The 21,424-nt window shown below is 44.7% G+C and overlaps 1 protein-coding gene across 1 annotated transcript in view; it reads left to right on the top strand.

The window, feature by feature from the left end:
* The window catches only part of SLC15A5 (solute carrier family 15 member 5), a 121,856-nt gene extending 101,028 nt beyond the window's left edge, over positions 1-20,828 (top strand). The window contains exons 5-9 of the mRNA XM_063449902.1: positions 3,077-3,263; positions 5,629-5,817; positions 6,305-6,436; positions 19,917-20,025; positions 20,227-20,828. Of these exons, the coding sequence (XP_063305972.1) occupies positions 3,077-3,263; positions 5,629-5,817; positions 6,305-6,436; positions 19,917-20,025; positions 20,227-20,374 (765 nt within the window). The 3' untranslated portion in view covers positions 20,375-20,828. The remainder of the gene's footprint in view (positions 1-3,076; positions 3,264-5,628; positions 5,818-6,304; positions 6,437-19,916; positions 20,026-20,226) is intronic.
* Positions 20,829-21,424: the final 596 nt, after the last annotated feature.

The raw sequence follows: 21,424 nt of genomic DNA, 5'->3' as shown, positions 1-21,424 counted from the left end.
GTGGACACTGATAGAAGGTACACATAGAACATCAGTGTGGACACTGATAGAAGGTACACATAGAACATCAGTGTGGACACTGATAGAAGGTACACATAGAACGTCACAGTGTGGGCACTGACAGAAGGTACACATAGAACGTCAGTGTGGGCACTGACAGAAGGTACACATAGAACGTCACAGTGTGGGCACTGATAGAAGGTACACATAGAACATCAGTGTGGGCACTGATAGAAGGTACACATAGAACGTCAGTGTGGGCAATGATAGAAGTTACACATAGAACGTCAGTGTGGGCATTGATAGAAGGTACACATAGAACATCAGTGTGGGCACTGAGAGAAGGTACACAGAACGTCACAGTGTGGGCACTGACAGAAGGTACACATAGAACGTCACAGTGTGGCCACTGATAGAAGGTGCACATAGAACGTCACAGTGTGGGCACTGAGAGAAGGTACACATAGAACGTCACAGTGTGGGCACTGATAGAAGGTACACATAGAATGTCACAGTGTGGGCACTGACAGAAGGTACACATAGAACGTCACAGTGTGGCCACTGATAGAAGGTGCACATAGAACGTCACAGTGTGGGCACTGATAGAAGGTACACATAGAACATCAGTGTGGACACTGATAGAAGGTGCACATAGAATGTCACAGCGTGGGCACTGATAGAAGGTGCACATAGAACGTCACAGTGTGGGCACTGATAGAAGGTGCACATAGAAAGTCACAGTGTGGGCACTGACAAAGGTACACATAGAATGTCACAGTGTGGGCACTGATAGAAGGTACACATAGAAAGTCACAGTGTGGGCACTGACAAAGGTACACATAGAATGTCACAGTGTGGGCACTGATAGAAGGTACACATAGAACGTCACAGTGTGGGCACTGATAGAAGGTACACATGGAAAGTCACAGTGTGGGCACTGATAGAAGGTACACATAGAACGTCACAGTGTGGGCCCTGACAGAAGGTACACATAGAATGTCACAGTGTGGGCACTGATAGAAGGTACACATAGAACGTCACAGTATGGGCACTGACAGAAGGTGCACATAGAAAGTCACAGTGTGGGCACTGATAGAAGGTACACATAGAATGTCACAGTGTGGGCACTGATAGAAGGTACACATAGAACGTCATAGTGTGGGCACTGATAGAAGGTACACATAGAACGTCACAGTGTGGGCACTGATAGAAGGTGCACATAGAATGTCACAGCGTGGGCACTGATAGAAGGTGCACATAGAATGTCACAGTATGGACACTGATAGAAAGTACACATAGAATGTCATAGTGTGGGCACTGATAGAAGGTACACATAGAACGTCACAGTGTGGGCACTGATAGAAGGTACACATAGAACGTCACAGTGTGGGCACTGACAGAAGGTACACATAGAACGTCACACTGTGGGAACTGACAGAAGGTACACATAGAACGTCACATCATGGGCACTGATAGAAGGTACACATAGAACGTCACAGTGTGGGCACTGATAGAAGGTACACATAGAATGTCACAGTGTGGGCACTGATAGAAGGTGCACATAGAATGTCACAGTATGGACACTGATAGAAAGTACACATAGAATGTCACAGTATGGACACTGATAGAAGGTACACATAGAACGTCACAGTGTGGGCACTGACAGAAGGTACACATAGAACATCAGTGTGGACACTGATAGAAAGTACACATAGAATGTCACAGTGTGGGCACTGACAGAAGGTGCACATAGAACATCAGTGTGGACACTGATAGAAAGTACACATAGAATGTCATAGTGTGGGCACTGATAGAAGGTGCACATAGAACGTCACAGTGTGGGCACTGATAGAAGGTGCACATAGAACGTCACAGTGTGGGCACTGACAGAAGGTACACATAGAATTATACAGTGTGGGCACTGATAGAAGGTACACATAGAATGTCACAGTGTGGCCACTGACAGAAGGTACACATAGAATGTCACAGTGTGGGCACTGATAGAAGGTACACATAGAATGTCACAGTGTGGGCACTGATAGAAGGTACACATAGAACATCACAGTGTGGGCACTGACAGAAGGTACACATAGAATTTGTATTTTTTTGGTTTGTCCAAACTATGTTGCCAAAATGACCAAATGGACAAAATGTATTTGAACCATAACACGCGATGGCAAATCAATTTGCATGAACAACATTTTTTCCATAGTGCACATCGAGTGATGTAAATAAATTTATATGTCTTGATAATGAATATCTGTAAGATGAAACATTGGAAAAGTCAGGACAACTTGGGAATTAATCTGAAATCTAGACTTTCAATCCCTGGAGGAAGATCAAAAATGAAAAGACAAATGTATTTAATTTCAGTTCCACAAGCTGTAGCATCCTGGTGAATCTAAATTCTAAAAATTTAAACTGGACTAGTTAAAGCATTTACAGAATGCTTTTACCTCTTTTCCCCAGAAAATTAAATGACTCACAGAACTAAAGGAAAGCTTTCATTATGGAGTCTATTCTCTATAATGACATTGTGCTAAAAACCTGAACCTTTCTTCCAATATTTGTCATGTAATATGTGAAGAATATTGTCCTTTCCTCAGATACATTCCAAGAGTTACAGTAAAGAATGGTTACTCTGTAGCGGTTATGAAGTTAGGAGCACCCTGGTGCCATTCCATGGTAATGGGGAAAACCATTTTGTAATAATTGCCTGGTTCCTCGTTGGTCATAAAGTCTCCCCTGAAGGCAGGTGGACATTGGTTGGCTGGAAGCATCAGCTGATCACTATCAGCCAATGAATGATCCCCTGTGCATTGAATATACAAATAATTGACATTAGTTCCACCATAATGTGGCCAGAGGTGGAGCTACATTTCTGAAATCAATGTAAAATATTTCACTTCATAGGGAAACGCTACATGTATAGACTTCAAGCAACATGACCACTTGAAATCGCTCAATGGTCATGGTGCTTTTATTAACCCTTTAATGGGGATTTTAATTAGTTATTGGTGTATTCTAATATTAAATATTCTGTTTCTAGAATTTGTATTACTTTCTTTTTGTCCAGGTTTCATCTGGATATTTCATTCAAACCATGAATTCAAATCTAAATTTAAATGGATTTCTCTTTCCAATTGCCATTATGAAAATAATTAGTATTGTTCCGTTGTTAATTATCGCTCCTTGTTTTGAATGTGTTCACGGATACCTGTTTGCTAAAACTGGGCATGGATTGTCACCATCTGCATCAATCGGTAAGTTTTCCGTGTTTCTCTCAAATTAAAATGTTGATTTTGAAGCCGTCACCTCTGACATCTTATATTTCTGTCAATTACTTGCTACGTAATTTCTCCTTTCAATATAGTAAAGCACTGTGGCATATGTTGGATTTAAAGTCAATTTTAGTGAGAATATTAAGTGATATATTTTCCACTGTATCCCATATACCTATAGCCAATATCTAAATGTACCTTGGGGTATGCACACAAGGTACAATAATTAGCCACAACATTAAAACCACCTATCTAATATCATGTAGAACCCCCCCATGCTGCCAAAACAGCTCTGATGCGTCAAGGCATTGACTCTACAAGACCTCTGAATGTTTCCTGTGGTATCTGGTGTAACGGAGCTCCGTGTACTCTGACCGAGTACCCTCCGTTGATGGATGCTCCTAGCGCTCTCAGAGGACTCCAAGCACTGCAGACGACACCACAACCACCGCAGACTCCACAACCGCCGTAGCTTAACTGGAGCCGCGCCGTCTTCCTTCCACCCTGCATCGGCTTCTGTCCTCCAGGACCGTGTGGGGAAGACCTCTCCTCCAGGAGAGCGTATCCGGAACAAGCTCTTAAAAGAGCTAAGTGATTAAGCTCAGGGGAATATGCAGAGCATAGCAATCCCCAGTGTGATACAGCAATTCCCTCCAATAACGAGACGAGGCTACGTTTTGAAGGGTCAAGAAGAACTGGAACACCCAGCCTGCTTTTTATTAGGAAAGGGTACACACAGGACACTCCCAGGGGGAGGATAAAATTGTCCAATCACATGCATGGTAACACCCCCACGTCTCCTCCCCTCAGATAAACACATAACATAATTAAAACGTACATTATTTTACCCAAGTTCTGGATGTACCCCAAAAACAGGGGGTACAGCTTTAAGTCTGTAAGTCCCGAAATGGCGGCCATCTATTCGGTACACAAAGGATTCGTATAGAATCATACGAACGGTTTTACTACCGAATCCCAACAAGGCATTTAAACATATTTTATGTGTCCATAGTCTCTGTCCAGCCCATTTAAAGAGCCACAGACAGCACAATGAAAATTCATTTAAGCCCAGATATAGTTTTAACGTGCAATATAGTCCAGGACCGTAGTCGCAGGGGAGGAGGCAGGCAAGCAGGCCTCTCCAGGACAAAGTGGCGAAGGGCACTTCGTCACATCTGGCACCAAGACATTAGCAGCAGATCCTTTAAGACCTGCTAGTTACGAGGTGGGGCCTCCATGTATCGGATTTGTTGCTCCAACTGATTCCACAGATACTCAATTTGATCTGGGGGATTTGGCGCCCAATAGGCAACACCTTTAACTCTCTGTCATGTTCCTCAAAATAACCCTGAACAATTTTTGCAGAGTGGCAGGGTGCATTATCTTGCTGAAGGAGGTCACTGCTATCCGGGTACACCATTGCCATGAAGGGGTTTACATGGTCTTCAACAATTTCTAGGTCGTACATGCCAAAGTAATGTCCACATGTATGCCAAAATCCAAGGTTTTCCAGCAGAACATTGCCCAAAGAATAACACTGTCTCCGCTGGCTTGCCTTCTTCTCATAATGAATCCTGATACCATCTCTTCCCTAGATAAACAATGCTCATGCAATTGGCCATCCAGTTGATCTAAAATAAAAATTGATTTAGCAGACCAGGCAACCTTCTGCCATTGCTCCATAGTCCAGTTCTGATGCTCAGTTCCCCATTTAACATGCTATTGGCGGTGGACAATGGGCATCATGGCCTCTCTGACAGGTCTGCAGCTACACAGCCCCATATACAGCAAACTGTGATGCACTATGTGTTCTGATACCTTTTTTTATCATGACCTGCATTCACTTTTTCAGCAATCGGAGTTACAGTAGCTCTTCTGTGTGATCCTACCAAATGTGCTAACCTTCGTGCATCAATGAGCATTGAGCGCCCATGACCCTCATGCAGGTTTCACCGGTTGTCCTTCATTACACTACTTTTGGTTGGTACTAAACACTGCATAACAGGAACATCCTACAAGACTTGCCATTTTGTAGATGCTCTGACCCAGTCAACTAGCCATCACTAGCCTTGTCAATCAGATTTTTTTGCTTGTCACTTTTTTTTTTGCTTCCAACACATAAAATTCAAGAACTGACTGTTCACTTGCTTCCTAATATATCCTACCCCTTGACAGATGCCATTGTAACAATGTAATTAATGTTATTCCCCTAACCTGTTAGTGGGTTTAATGTTGTGGCTGATCAGTGTGTGTTACACAGGGTCACTTGCGTGATGCAAACACACTGGCTCATATTTTGAAGATAGACCCCAGACAAACCCAATCACTTTGTTTGTTTATTTTCCAGTTTATGGTCACCTCTGTGCATCTCTATCATTACTGGTCGCAGGGGTCTATGAAATCTACAGAAAGAACTTCCCACTGGTGGAACAGACTCTTTCTGGCAAGGTTCTCCAGGTTTCCACAATGTCTGCCTTTCACTTGGCCCCTCAGTATGCTCTGCTGGGCTTGGCTGAAGTCCTGGTCATTCCTTCCTGTAAGTGTTACGGGGAGCATGTCTATATTAGTAAGTTAAGTATTTGTAGCTTTTTCTCCTTAATGTCCTAATTGAGCCAGAAAATTTGCAGGTAGATTCCTAGCAATCAGTTAACACAAAGTGAGAATCAGTGGGAAAATGGAAAATTCCCCTAAATACAACTGATGGACAGTGGACAATCTCAATCAATAACTTTAATATGCTTTCTAATGTTCATTAATAATATAATTAATAATGACAATACATAATTGATGTCTAGATTATCTTGATGTGAACCTCACTGAATAACTCAAAGTCCAAATATGGGTGAAGCAATTGGTGTGACTGGTTAGACTGATGGCTATCATCTACAATGCTCTATATATAGAGCTGGTAGCCAGAAAAATCCATTAGTAGACTTTCACCAGCTATTACTACTCACTGCATGTAGACTATACTGTCCAACCATATAAACAAACCCAGTAAAACGTCATTAAATATATTTCAGGCTCTGTCATAACATTCAGACTTGCTCCAAGTCGAATTCGAGGCATGTCGATGAACTTCCTGACACTTTTCAATGCAGTGGGCTGTTTCACAGGAGCTCTGGTGGTTGAAGTTGTGTTTTTAAGCTCAGATGGTAAGATTCCAATGTTTTGGATTAATATGGAGTGTATCAGAACCCTAGTTCTGACACTATGCATAGAATTTCATCCCAATTTCTCATTTAAGAGTTAAATATTGATAAATGGGTGGGCAAATACATTTTACAATTAAAAATGTGATATTCCACAAAGCTTTGGAAAAATGTGACTCCAAATATTTTCATGCAAATCGATATTCCAAAGTGACAAGTGAAAACATAAAAAACATCCTAGTGCAACATTGTAAAATAAAGCAAAAAGCAACTTAAAATCCAAATGGTTAAACTCACAGGTACAGAGGATTAGAGTATTACTCCAAACTATAGTGCCCAGTCCCTTGAGTACGTGGGATCCAAGATTGCCAGCTGTACAGACTCACCCACAGCCGAAAAGATCTTGCTTTCAATGTTTTTTTAATTCCACAAATTGTATAAACCATTGTTACAAACTGCCATTTGTAATTGGCCCTTAAAATGACAAATTGCCCTGCTTCCCTGGGTTGTGGAGAAGCCTATTTGCCAGCCTCCTTCCTCATGACTATGGCCCCTGGGAGATTGTGCCCCTGAAAACGTATGGACTTTTATTGAGTGTGTATGGCCCTTTAAGAACCGTCTGGGGACATATTGTGACTTTGGTGAGCAATGCCCCTTTAAGACTATGTCCCCAGACCTGTAAAATAACTTGTTCCTGGTAAATGGGGCTTACTGAACCAAGTACCACACAGGCGGACCACCCAGAAGTGGAAGAGTGCAGGCAATTTACCTCCCAGGCTGGGAGTCTGCAGTAGGTAAATTGCCGAACGCTGGGTGGCCGCCGTTCGACAAACGAACACATGGCGGTGGCCATCTTTGTTCATTCGAACGAGGTCAGCAGTATGTGTAGCCAAATTCATGGAACCGAAATCGGCTACACATTTCCGCGAACACCGCTGACCCTTACCTTCTACCATACTGAATTTTAAGCTGCAGAGACTAAGTTCCGTTCTAAGATTCGAACGCACGTTCGAATGGGACTTAGTCATTTTGTAGCCTGAAATAGACTGCCCGCTCAGCCCAAATCTATGGAACTGTTTTGGGCAGGAAAATGTGCTTGCGGTCGGTCATAAAGGACTTCTGTCTAACCTTTGATCTACTGAAGGGATTTGCATGATTTTTGAGAGTTTTTATGTTTAAAGTGTGCTGAGTTCGATTTATGAAGATTGGATGTATATTTTTAAAGTTACAGTGTATGTATAAAAACTGTATTTTTCCTGCCTGTGATAATTATGATAATCCCTTGTGTAACATAATTATATCACAGGCAGAGAGAAGGATTTTGTGTGTAATTGCTGGGAGTGTTTTTGGTAATGTACGTGTATGATTGGTTGTTTTGTAACACCCTGTGGGTAGTCCTATCTAAGGGAAACCTGCATAAAAGAAAGCCCTTTGGGTGCCAATAAACAGAATGACTTGACCCTCTAACTTGCAGCCTTGACTCATGTTTGTAGGGACCAGCTATAATCACTACAGGGATTGCTATGCCCTTAGCTACTGAGCTCTTGTAAGAGCTCTTGTTCCTGATCCTGCTTCGCTCTACAGAAGGAAGAGGTTCACCTACTGGAACCTGGAGCCTGGTCGTAGGTCCAGGGTGGATAGCAGACGGCGAGATCCTAGCCCAGAAGCGGCGGTTCGTGGAGTCTGCAGTACTTATGGTGTCTACACAGTAGTTATGGTGTCTACGATGCTGATGGTCCTTTGGTGACCACTAGGAGTATTCTTTCTATGGTCCAACTTCCAGCCAGCCTGGAGGCAACCGTAACAACCATGTAATCAGCAAAGGCAAGCTCCTGGATGTAAGACACCACTTCACTTTGACGAGGATATAGTCCCAGTTTTTAACCGGTTCCCTTCTCTCCTTAGTTTTGGCGTCTCACTTAGTCTCTGCTCAAGCAAGCACTTACTAGTTTTCAGCTTGTGACATGTTTCACCCCACTTCCTGGGGCTTTCTCCAGCATGGTGAGTCCTCCCACGTATTTCAGATTTATATAGCATCCAGTCAATTTATTACACAGCTGTCTCTTATTCCCTAAAAAAAGTCCATCTCCATTTCTAAAAAAAGGCAAATACCATCTTATAAATATTAAAATACTTAAGCATAGCAACAAACATGTATAAGGATATCTACATTCCATTATGTGAACTTAAAAATAAAAATGAGAATAAAGGAACGAATGATTAATTAATTTATGTTACAATAAACATTCCATCAGTCCAATGCACTATATGTATATATGCAAGAGGCTATAAAAGCAATGTAGACATAAAAAAACAAGGTCTAATAGCATTATATTAAGAAGAAAATAAAACCATATAAGAGTCAAAATATCCTATAGGGGTTAAAATATTAAAACTCTAATAAAAAAGAGAAAAAAGGGGCAGATTGTCGAAACTAAAATTCAAAGAGGCAAGAAATTCTAAATCAAGATAATTCACCAAAAATGTAATTTAAGAAGAATAGGATCATATATATTAACCTACCCTCCCTCCCCCCCCCCCCATCTAAAAAGGGGCGTATTGTCTAAATCAACAGTTATTAAATAAAAAAGGCAATTTAAAAAAGGGAGATTGTCTCAATCAAAAAATAATTAACTTAATGTACAGGATCATCTGAGAGGGGCACTTTTTGCAAGATCATTAAAAGTTGTGCAAATCAAATTCTATATTAAGGCCTTAAGGGATCTTGTAGGGATTACAAAATAAAATGGACAGGAAGAAATTAAATGGGCTTTTTGCCTTAATATAGAATTTGATTTGCACAACTTTTAATGATCTTGCAAAAAGTGCCCCTCTATGATGAACCTGTACATTAAATTAATTATTTTTGTGATTGAGACAATCTGCTTTTTTTTTTGTAATTGCCTTTTTTTTTTCTTCTTTTTTTTTTTATTAATTAATTAATGTTACTGTGACGAAACCAACCTCGCCACTGAGAACTGGAGAAGCCTGGTTGCTAGCCTCCTGCCCTGTGACTATGGCCCCTGGACATATTGCGCTGTAAAAACTATATTTGGGCATGTAATAGTTTATATTACTGCTACTGGGCCTTTAAGGGCCATCCGTGGACCTATTGGGACTTGTGGGATACTGTACCTTTAAGACTGTAGAGCATATTACAGTAATCCTGCCTTTAGTCCTTTAATATCATGTATGCATTTATGTGTTCAGTTAACCTGGGTTATATGTATGCAGCATTCATCTGATTGTTCGGTAGAATCACTCCATTCAGTATATTGAGTGAAACTACCGAACAACCAGACCACCCAGGAATAAGTGTGCCTCCAATTACCGTTTGCAACAATGTTGCAAACGGGTAATTGGCAATCAGTGTAATGTATTCTTTGTCCTCTGGGTGGCCGCCATTCGGGAAACGAACACGTGGCGGCGGCCATCTTAAACTACCGAACAGCGGTGTTTTGCCGTCGAGTGTCTGGAACTAAAATCGGACACTTGACTAGGCAAACACCGCTGAGACCTCCATACTTCCAGAAATCCGTATAGAAACTACCGAATGACCCGCCGTTCGGTAGAAAGAACCCCACAAACAAGGGAATTCATTCAAACCCTCTCCAGGCTCTATAACACAGGCAATTCGTCTGTTTTCATTCCCTTGTTTGTGACCGACCGCAGGGCCAAAATGCATGGAACTGTTTTCGGATACTTTACCCATGCGGTCGGTCAAATCTTTGGAACCCCATATCTCCCGAACCGTTCATCCGAATGACTTGAATTTTGAATATGTTGTCCCCCTGAATAAGGGTTATCCAGCGATGCTGTATTTAAAGGTGTACCCCCTGTTTTTGGAGTACATCCAGAACTTGGCTGAAAAGGTGTACCGGATAATTGGGTTTAATGTTATCTGAGGGGAGGGGATGTGTGGGCTGAACCATGTATGTGATTGGTTATTTTATGCCTCCCCCTGGGTGTGGCCTGTATGTGTACTCATGTAATAAAAACCAGGCTGGGTGCCCCAGCACCTCAGACCACTGCTTGACCTTCAACACGGAGCCTTGTCTCGTTCTTGGGGGGATTCACTGTATGCTGTTGGAGATTGACTGCTAGGAGTGTAAGCTGATGTCTGCTTTTCCTATTCATCTGCTAGCAGCTATTCGTGAGGTTCCAGCTTGGAGTGCTATCTTATTCCCTGGTATGCAGTTCGGGAGTTTGATGCATTCACCTATATCCAATCCGTGAGTTTTGATGTTCTGCAGTAGCTGTGCCTTTCTGAGAAAAGGGGATTATCGCCTAAACGGATTTTAACCCCTCATATGCTGAAACGGTCCGTTACAGTTACCTAGTTCATATTGAGAATATTGTTGTCACTTGTGCTCTTTGGAATATTGATTTGCTTGAAAATATTTGGAGTCACTGTAGCACAATGGTTTCACAATACAAGATTTATTCCCTTGTCCGTACGTTGTTCGTCTGTCTGTTCGTTCCCTGAATGAAAGATGTGTGGTCTCCCTTTTATATCCCCCTGAACACTGACCACCCCTTAAAAGCAAACGAGCAATTAGCTCAAGTGCTTTCCTTGGGTGGCCGCCATTCGTATATATATGAGAGCAAGTGCTCTAGTGAATGGCAGCCATTTTGTCTCCCAAACGTTGAATACGTGGAACTCTATGCTGGCTACGTAATCCTGCAAATGCCGGGGAAAACTGTACCGCTGCCCTTCAACTTCTAGACAAGTTAGGAGAACGGCGTTCGGGAGAAAGCAACTACCTATTGTGTGTATGGGTCAGTCTGTGTGGGTGTGGGGGTTCAGTCTGTGTGTATAGATCAGTCTGTGTGTGTGTGTGTGTATGGGTCAGTCTGTGGGGGGGATTCAGTCTGTGTATGTGTTCGGGGTTTAGTCTGTGTGTATGCATCAGTCTCTGTGGGTGTATGGGTCAGTCTGCTTGTGTGTGTGGTTCAGTCCATGTGTGGAGGGGGGTCAGTCTGCGTGTGTGTGTGGTTCAGTCTGTGTTGGAGGGGGGGTCAGTCTGTGTGTGTGGGGGTTCAGTCTGTGTGTCCGATGTCCAAGTGGGGGGTTCAGTCTCTGTGTATGGGTCAGTATGTGTGGGTGTGGGTGGTCAGTCTGTGTGGGTGTTGGTGTGTGTGTGGGGGGGCAGTCTGTGGGTGTGGGGTCAGTTTGTGTGTATGGGCCAGTCTGTGTGTGTGTATGAGTCAGTCTGTGTGTGTATGAGCCAATCTGTGTGTGTGTGTGTGTGTATGGGTCAGTTTGTGTGTGTGGGGGGTCAGTCTGTGTGTGGGGGGTCAGTCTGTTTGTATGGGCCAGTCTGTGTGTGGGGGGGGGTCAGTCTGTGTGTATGGGTCAGTCTGTATGTGTATATGGATCAGTCTGTGTGTGTGTATGTGTGTGTAGGTGCCAGGCTGTGGGCGCGGGGGTCAGTCTGTGTGGGGGGTGTCAGTCTGTGTGTGGGAGTGGGGGGTTCAGTCTGTGTGTATGGGTCAGTCTGTGTGTGTGGGGGGGTCAGTCTGTGTGTGTATGGGCCAGTCTCTGTGTGTGGGAGGCTCAGTCTGTGTGTGTGGGTCAGTCTGTGTGTGGAGGTGGAGGTCAGTCTGTGTGTGGAAGTGGGGGATTCAGTATGTGTTTATGGGTCAGTTTGTGTGAGTGTATAGGTCAGCCTGTGTTTGGGGGGTCAGTCTGTGTGTGTGTGGTTCAGTCTCTGTGTGGAAGTGGGGGTGTTTAGTCTGTATGGGTCAGTCTGTGTGGGTGTCAGGGGTCAGTCTGTGTGTGGGGGAGTGTCAGTCTGTTAGTCTGTGTGTGGGAGGAGTGGGGGTGTCAATCTGTGAGTATGGGTCAGTCTGTGGGGGGGGGTCAGTCTGTGTGTGGATGGGTCAGTCTGTGTGTGGGGGGGCAGTCTGTGTGTGTGGTTCAGTCTGTGTGTGGGTGGGGGGGTTCAGTCTGTGTGTGTGGTTCAGTCTGTGTGTGGGTGGGGGGGTTCAGTCTGTGTGTATGGGTCAGTCTGTGTATGTGATGGGGGTCAGCATGTAGGTTTGTATGGTCCAGTCTGTGTAAGTGCTGGAGCTCCAAGAAAGATATCTCTCATCTTGTGACCTCCCCTGTACCTAATGGATAGGCAGCCTTCTCAACCACCATGGATCTGATTGTGCCACCCCTCGCTGCAAGGTAAGATCAGAAAAATGGGAATATTCTATTTTTTATTTATTTTTAAACAATTACTAAAATAAAAATTGTAAAGCCCCTCCTCATCCCACTCTCTACATCCCCCTGAACACAGTACACCCTCCCAAACAGTGAACCCCCTACATACAGTACCCTCTTACCCACACAGAGTATATATTTGCATACACACACAGTGCACCCCTCACACACTTCATCCCCACATACATTCACCCCTTCCTGTACCCTGGTTGGGTACCTCCGCCAACGGATACTCCTAGTGCTTACCGAGGGCTCCAAGCACTTCTCCAGACACCATAAGTACTGCAGGCCCCACGAACCACCGCAGCTTGGTTGGGGTCTCACCATCTCCTAACCACCATGGACCTATGACAAGGCTCCAGGTTTCAGTGGGTGAACCTCTCTTCCTTTAGAGAGCGTAGCAGGAACAGCTCTTACAAGAGCTAGTGATTATCCAAGGGAGTATGATGATCATAGCAATACCTTGTAGTGATATAGCAATTCCCCCCAATAAGAGGCAAGACTCTAGATTGAGGGTGAAGTAGAACCGAAAGTTTAATGGAGCATACTCGTCTTTTATACAAGTTTCCCAACAAGGTTGACGCCCAGGTGGACCTTGTTGGCACCGGACACAAAACATGCAAGCCAATAAAAACAGTGTAACAATGAACAACACTCCAACATACATTACACAATCCCTCCCCTCTGCATGTGATACAATTAAGGTTGATACAATAACTTAATTATCCCCAGACAGAAAAACCACACATTTATACAAAGTCTAGAAAACACCACAAAAGACAACATATCCCCACAAATGTCACACCCCCTGATAGCCATGATCTGGATGATCAACATATCCAAAAATGACCCAGATCAGAGGAGGGGTTCAGGAAATTCCTGGAAGTCTCTTTTTGACCAACCGCACGCATGGGAAGGGATTAGTGAGATTATACGGCAGGCTATAGAGAGATTGGGGGTTAGGAGGCATGCTGGGAAGGGATTAGTGAGATTATACGGCAGGCTATAGAGAGATTGGAGGGTTAGGAGGCATGCTGGGAAGGGATTAGTAAGATTATACGGCAGGCTATAGAGATATTGGGAAGTTAGGAAGCTTTCTGGGAAGGGATTAGTGAGATTATACGGCAGGCTATAGAGAGATTGGAGGGTTAGGAGGCATGCTGGGAAGGGATTAGTAAGATTATACGGCAGGCTATAGAGATATTGGGAAGTTAGGAAGCTTTCTGGGAAGGGATTAGTGCGATTATACAGCAGGCTATAGAGAGATTGGGGTTTAGGAGGCATGCTGGGAAGAGATTAGTGAGATTATACATCAGGCTATAGAGAGATTGGGAGGTTAGGTGGCATGCTGGGAAGGGATTAGTGAGATTATACGTCAGGCTATAGAGAGATTGGAAGGTTAGGAGGCATGCTGGGAAGGGATTAGTGAGATTATATGGCAGGCTATAGAGAAATTGGGAAGTTAGGAAGCTTTCTGGGAAGGGATTAGTGAGATTATACGGCAGGCTATAGAGAGATTGGAGGGTTAGGGGGCATGCTGGGAAGGGATTAGTGAGATTATACGGCAGGCTATAGAGAGATTGGGCGGGTTAAGAGGCATGCTGGGAAGTTATTAGTGAGTTCATACGGCAGGCTATGGAGAGATTGGGGGCTAGGAGGCATGCTGGGAAGGGATTAGTGAGATTATACGGCAGGCTATAGAGAGATTGGAGGTTAGGAAGCATGCTGGGAAGGGATTAGTGAGATTGGGAGGTTAGGAGGCATGCTGGGAAGGGATTAATTAGATTATACGGCAGGCTATAGAGAGATTGGGGGGTTAGGAGGCATGCTGGGAAGGGATTAGTGAGATTATACGGCAGGCTATAGAGAGATTGGGAGGTTAGGAGGCATGCTGGGAAGGGATTAGTGAGATTATACGGCAGGCTATAGAGAGATTGGGGGGCATGCTGGGAAGGGATTAGTGAGATTATACGGCAGGCTATAGAGAGATTGGAGGTTAGGAAGCATGCTGGGAAGGGATTAGTGAGATTGGGAGGTTAGGAGGCATGCTGGGAAGGGATTAATTAGATTATACGGCAGGCTATAGAGAGATTGGGGGGTTAGGAGGCATGCTGGGAAGGGATTAGTGAGATTATACGGCAGGCTATAGAGAGATTGGGAGGTTAGGGGGCATGCTGGGAAGGGATTAGTGTGATTATACGGCATTCTATAGAGAGATTGGGAGGTTAGGAGGCATGCTGGGAAGGGATTAGTGAGATTATACAGCAGGCTATAGAGAGATTGGGGGGTTAGGAGGCATGCTGGGAAGGGATTAGTGAGATTATACGGCAGGCTATAGAGAGATTGGAGGGTTAGGAGGCATGCTGGGAAGGGATTAGTGAGATTATACGGCAGGCTATAGAGAGATTGGAGGGTTAGGAGGCATGCTGGGAAGGTCTTAGTGAGTTCATAGGGCAGGCTATAGAGAGATTGGAGGGTTACGAGGCATGCTGGGAAGGGATTAGTGAGATTATACAGCAGGCAATGGAGAGGTTGGAAGGTTAGGAGGCTAGGAGGAATGCTGGGAAGGGATTAGTGAGATTATACGGCAGGCTATAGAGAGATTGGAGGGTTAGGAGGCATGCTGGGAAGGGATTAGTGAGATTATACGGCAGGCTATAGAGAGATTGGAGGGTTAGGAGGCATGCTGGGAAGGGATTAGTGAGATTATATGGCAGGCTATAGAGAGATTGGGGGTTAGGAAGCTTTCTGGGAAGGGATTAGTGAGATTATACAGCAGGCTATAGAGAGATTGGAGGGTTAGGAGGCATGCTGGGAAGGGATTAGTGAGATTATACAGCAGGCTATAGAGAGATTGGGGGGTTAGGAGGCATGCTGGGAAGGGATTAGTGAGATTATACAGCAGGCTATAGAGAGATTGGGGGGTTAGGAGGCATGCTGGGAAGGGATTAGTGAGATTATACGGCAGGCTATAGAGAGATTGGAGGGTTAGGAGGCATGCTGGGAAGGGATTAGTGAGATTATACAGCAGGCTATAGAGAGATTGGGGGGTTAGGAGGCATGCTGGGAAGGGATTAGTGAGATTATACAGCAGGCAATAGAGAGATTGGAAGGTTAGGAGGCTAGGAGGAATGCTGGGAAGGGATTAGTGAGATTATACGGCAGGCTATAGAGAGATTGGGGGTTAGGAGGCATGCTGGGAAGGGATTAGTGAGATCATACGGCAGGCTATAGAGAGATTGGGGGGTTAGGAGGCATGCTGGGAAGGGATTAGTGAGATTATACGGCAGGCTATAGAGAGATTGGAGGTTAGGAGGCATGCTGGGAAGGGATTAGTGAGATTATACGGCAGGCTATAGAGAGATTGGGGGGTTAGGAAGCATGCTGGGAAGGGATTAGTGAGATTATACGGCAGGCTATAGAGAGATTGGGAGGTTAGGAGGCATGCTGGTTAGGGATTAGTGAGATTATACGGCAGGCTATAGAGAGATTGGAGGGTTAGGAAGCTTTCTGGGAAGGGATTAGTGAGATTATACAGCAGGCTATAGAGAGATTGGAGGGTTAGGGGGCCTGCTGGGAAGTAATTAGTGAGATTATACGGCAGGCTATAGAGAGATTGGGAGGTTAGGAGGCATGCTGGGACGGGATTAGTGAGATTATACGGCAGGCTATAGAGAGATTGGAGGGTTAGGAAGCTTTCTGGGAAGGGATTAGTGAGATTATACAGCAGGCTATAGAGAGATTGGAGGTTAGGAGGCATGCTGGAAAGGGATTAGGGAGATTACACGGCAGGCTATAGAGAGATTGGGAGGTTACGAGGCATGCTGGGAAGGGATTAGTGACATTATACGGCAGGCAATCGAGAGATTGGGGGTTAGGAAGCTTGCTGGGATCGGATTAGTGAGATTATACGGCAGGCTATAGAGAGATTGGGGGGTTAGGAGGCTAGGAGGCATGCTGGGGAGGGATTAGTGAGATTATACGGCAGGCTATAGAGAGATTGGGAGGTTAGGAGGCATGCTGGGAAGGGATTAGTGAGATTATACGGCAGGCTATAGAGAGTTTGAAGGGTTAGGGGGCATGCTGGGAAGGGATTAGTGAGATTATACGGCAGGCTATAAAGAGATTGGAGGGTTAGGTGGCATGCTGGGAAGGGATTAGTAAGATTATACGGCAGGCTATAGAGAGATTGGGAGGTTAGGAGGCATGCTGGGAAGGGATTAGTGAGATTATACGGCAGGCAATAGAGAGATTGGGGGGTTAGGAAGCATGCTGGGAAGGGATTAGTGAGATTATACGGCAGGCAATAGAGAGATTGGGGGGTTAGGAAGCTTGCTGGGATGGGATTAGTGAGATTATACGGAAGGCTATAGAGAGATTTGGGGGTTAGGAGGCTAGGAGGCATGCTGGGAAGGGATTATTGAGATTATACGGCAGGCTATAGAGAGATTGGGGGGTTAGGAAGCATGCTGGGAAGGGATTAGTGAGATTATACGGCAGGCTATAGAGAGATTGGGAGGTTAGGAGGCATGCTGGGAATGGATTAGTGAGATTATACGGCAGGCTATAGAGAGATTGGGGGGTTAGGAGGCATGCTGGGAAGGGATTAGTGAGATTATACGGCAGGCTATAGAGAGATTGAAGGGTTAGGAAGCTTTCTGGGAAGGGATTAGTGAGATTATACAGCAGGCTATAGAGAGATTGGAGGGTTAGGGGGCATGCTGGGAAGGGATTAGTGAGATTATACGGCAGGCTATAGAGAGATTGGGAGGTTAGGAGGCATGCTGGGAAGGGATTAGTGAGATTATACGGCAGGCTATAGAGAGATTGGGAGGTTAGGAGGCATGCTGGGAAGGGATTAGTGAGATTATACGTCAGGCTATAAAGAGATTGGAGGATTAGGGGGCATGCTGGGAAGGGATTAGTGAGATTATACGGCAGGCTATAGAGAGATTGGGAGGTTAGGAGGCATGCTGGGAAGGGATTAGTGAGATTATACGGCAGGCAATAGAGAGATTGGGGGGTTAGGAAGCTTGCTGCGATGGGATTAGTGAGATTATACGGCAGGCTATAGAGAGATTGGGGGATTAGGGGGCATGCTGGGAAGGGATTAGTAAGATTATACGGCAGGCTATAGAGAGATTGGGGGTTAGGAAGCTTGCTGGGAAGGGATTAGTGAGATTATACGGCATGCTATAGAGAGATTGGAGGGTTAGGAGGCATTCTGGGAAGGGATTAGTGATATTATACGGCAGGCTATAGAGAGATTGGAGAGTTAAGAGGCATGCTGGGAAGGGATTAATGAGATTATACGGCAGGCTATAGAGAGATTGGGAGGTTAGGAGGCATGCTGGCAAGGGATTAGTGAGATTATACGGCATGCTATAGAGAGATTGGGGGGTTAGGAGGCATGCTGGGAAGGGATTAGTGAGATTATACGGCAGGCTATAGAGAGATTGGGGGGTTAGGAAGCATGCTGGGAAGGGATTAGTGAGATTATACGGCAGGCAATAGAGAGATTGGAGGTTAGGAGGCATGCTGGGAAGGGATTAGTGAGATTATACGGCAGGCTATAGAGAGATTGGGGGGTTAGGAGGCATGCTGGGAAGGGATTAGTGAGATTATACGGCAGGCTATAGAGAGATTGGGGGGTTAGGAGGCATGCTGGGAAGGGATTAGTGAGATTATACGGCAGGCTATAGAGAGATTGGGGGGTTAGGAGGCATGCTGGGAAGGGATTAGTGAGATTATACGGCAGGCTATAGAGAGATTGGGGGTTAGGAGGCATGCTGTGAAGGGATTAGTGAGATTATACGGCAGGCTATAGAGAGATTGGGGGTTAGGAGGCATGCTGTGAAGGGATTAGTGAGATTATACGGCAGGCTATAGAGAGATTGGAGGTTAGGAGGCCTGCTGGGATGGGATTAGTGAGATTATACGGAAGGCTATAGAGAGATTGGGGGTTAGGAGGCATGCTGTGAAGGGATTAGTGAGATTATACGGCAGGCTATAGAGAGATTGGGGGTTAGGAGGCATGCTGGGAAGTTATTAGTGAGTTCATACGGCAGGCTATAGAGAGATTGGGGGGTTAGGAGGCATGCTGGGATGGGATTAGTGAGATTATACGGCAGGCTATAGAGAGATTGGGGGTTAGGACGCATGCTGTGAAGGGATTAGTGAGATTATACGGCAGGCTATAGAGAGATTGGGGGTTAGGAGGCATGCTGGGAAGTTATTAGTGAGTTCATACGGCAGGCTATAGAGAGATTGGGGGGTTAGGAGGCATGCTGTGAAGGGATTAGTGAGATTATACGGCAGGCTATAGAGAGATTGGGGGTTAGGAGGCATGCTGGGAAGGGATTAGTGAGATTATACGGCAGGCTATAGAGAGATTGGGGGTTAGGAGGCATGCTGGCAAGGGATTAGTGAGTTCATAGGGCAGGCTATAGAGAGATTGGAGGGTTAGGAGGCATGCTGGCAAGGGATTAGTGAGATTATACAGCAGGCTATAGCGAGATTGGGGGGTTAGGGGGCATGCTGGGAAGGGATTAGTGAGTTCATAGGGCAGGCTATAGAGAGATTGGAGGGTTAGGAGGCATGCTGGGAAGGGATTAGTGAGATTATACGGCAGGCTATAGAGAGATTGGGGGGTTAGGAGGCATGCTGGGAAGAGATTAGTGAGATTATACGGCAGGCTATAGAGAGATTGGGGGTTAGGAGGCATGCTGGGATGGGATTAGTGAGATTATACGGCAGGCGATAGAGAGATTGGGGGGTTAGGAAGCATGCTGGGAAGGGATTAGTGAGATTACCTGAGTTTTATTGTAGAAATCATTTAATTGCACCATGGTGTTGTGTTTCCTCAAGTGATCAATGATGATGTGCCTCATATAGGGTAGATTAGTGAGATTATCCCACCCGTTGCTGTGAATTGATGATTACATCAGGCCCTTTTGACATGAAACACTTTTCAGGAAACCAGAGGATGTTTTTATATTTTTAATCTGAGAAATTATCCCAACTGTTTATTTTAGCTCCTTCATCCTAAACCTTACTGCTGCCCCCTGTAACATCTACTATTGATCCCATATTTCATGAATTGACTTCCTTCACTCCTGTTTTATCTGTCTTCTTATTAACACTACTTGCATTAATTTAGAGAGCACAGAACGTACAGTTAAAGCAGTTTAACATGATTTGAAGTCAGAAATCCAGTTATTGGGGTTCCGTTGCATCGTATAGTCATCGTTTCTGTAACTCTGTGTTTTTCAGGTGGTTGGTATCCGGCAGTATTGGCTGCCGGTCATCTAGAGAATTTTTTCTTCCTTTTGGCTTCTTTGATGCTCCTAAATACTCTGGGATTCTGGCGAATTTCCCACAAGTAAGTTTTTTTTGTTTTTCCTTGTTGGTGGGAAAGGTTATTTTCTTTTTTTTCTTTAAATGTTTGTATCTTAGAGGTTTATTTTTTTTGAGAGATCTCATCTAATAAATTGAAACTCTACATCTGACGATTCTTTGTAAACTGTCCCATAATAAGTAGAGTTGTCTTTGTAATTCATCCCCTGGCTGTTTCTGTTGACAGATATAAAGATCTGGATGGAGAGCCTGACCAGGGATTTAGAGGAGGCCTGCTCGAGGAGAAATTACTACTACATGAAAAGTCACTGAAATTTTATGACAGTGTTTTTGAATGGTCTACACATTTTTCTCCTATGGAGACAATGGTATAACGGAACCCAATGTTGTTCGAGCTGGAATCGACTCCTCCTCATCGTGACTGAATGATGTGGATGTTGTTAACTGCCCAGTCAACCCAATGTTGGTCGAGCTGGAATCGACTCCTCCTCACCGTGACTGAATGATGTGGATGTTGTTAACTGCCCAGTCAGCCCAACGTTGGTCGAGCTGGAATCGACTCCTCCTCACCGTGACTGAATGATGTGGATGTTGTTAACTGCCCAGTCAACCCAACGTTGGTCGAGCTGGAATCGACTCCTCCTCCCTGTGACTGAATGATGTGGATGTTGTTAACTGCCCAGTCAGCCCAACGTTGGTCGAGCTGGAATCGACTCCTCCTCACCGTGACTGAATGATGCGGATGTTGTTAATTGCCCAGTCATTCGTTAATCTTCTATGACATTATTAGCTGCTCTTACCACCTGATGCAGACAGTGGATAGGAAGAGACTGGGGATGTGTATCTGTGTGTTTTATTAGAACTTAAAATAAAGTATTAATTAAATCTGTGAATGGGGCTGAAGCTCATTTGTAACTAGATCCAAGGAGGCTGAATTAGCATTTAATCCAAGGCTAGATATTGCCTGCTTTTTGCATTAAAAATGGGGACTGAATCCAGCTGTATTATAAGTCCATTTTTCATCACCTCCACCGTCCCAAATACACCCAGTATGCATTTGGGGTTTATATTATTAAATTTATTATAGTGTTAGAAACACACTCCCTCGCAGCCCCTGTAAAGGGCCAAAAAAAACTTTATTTACTCTCCCGGTTACAGCTCCCGTGTCCCTCTGCGCTGGTTTAGAGATCCGCTTTCCCCAAAAGTTATTCGACGAGAAGTCTAATGCGCATGCGCAGTGAGCTTCAATGCTTTCCTATAGGGATTTCTTGAGCACTGGCTGTCCTCATGCAGTACAAGAGGACTTCCTGAGTCATTTAGGGGACCTGGAGTCCATTGGCATCAAGGAAGTGCCTCAAGTGGCTGTCCTAGTCCTGCAAGGTAATTATTTCAGTTTCTCTAAAACTGCATTACAGAACAAAGTG

The sequence above is a fragment of the Pelobates fuscus genome, chromosome 3 (assembly GCF_036172605.1).
Source record: "Pelobates fuscus isolate aPelFus1 chromosome 3, aPelFus1.pri, whole genome shotgun sequence".
Lineage (NCBI taxonomy): Eukaryota > Metazoa > Chordata > Amphibia > Anura > Pelobatidae > Pelobates > Pelobates fuscus.
This window is presented reverse-complemented; position numbering and strand designations above follow the sequence as displayed.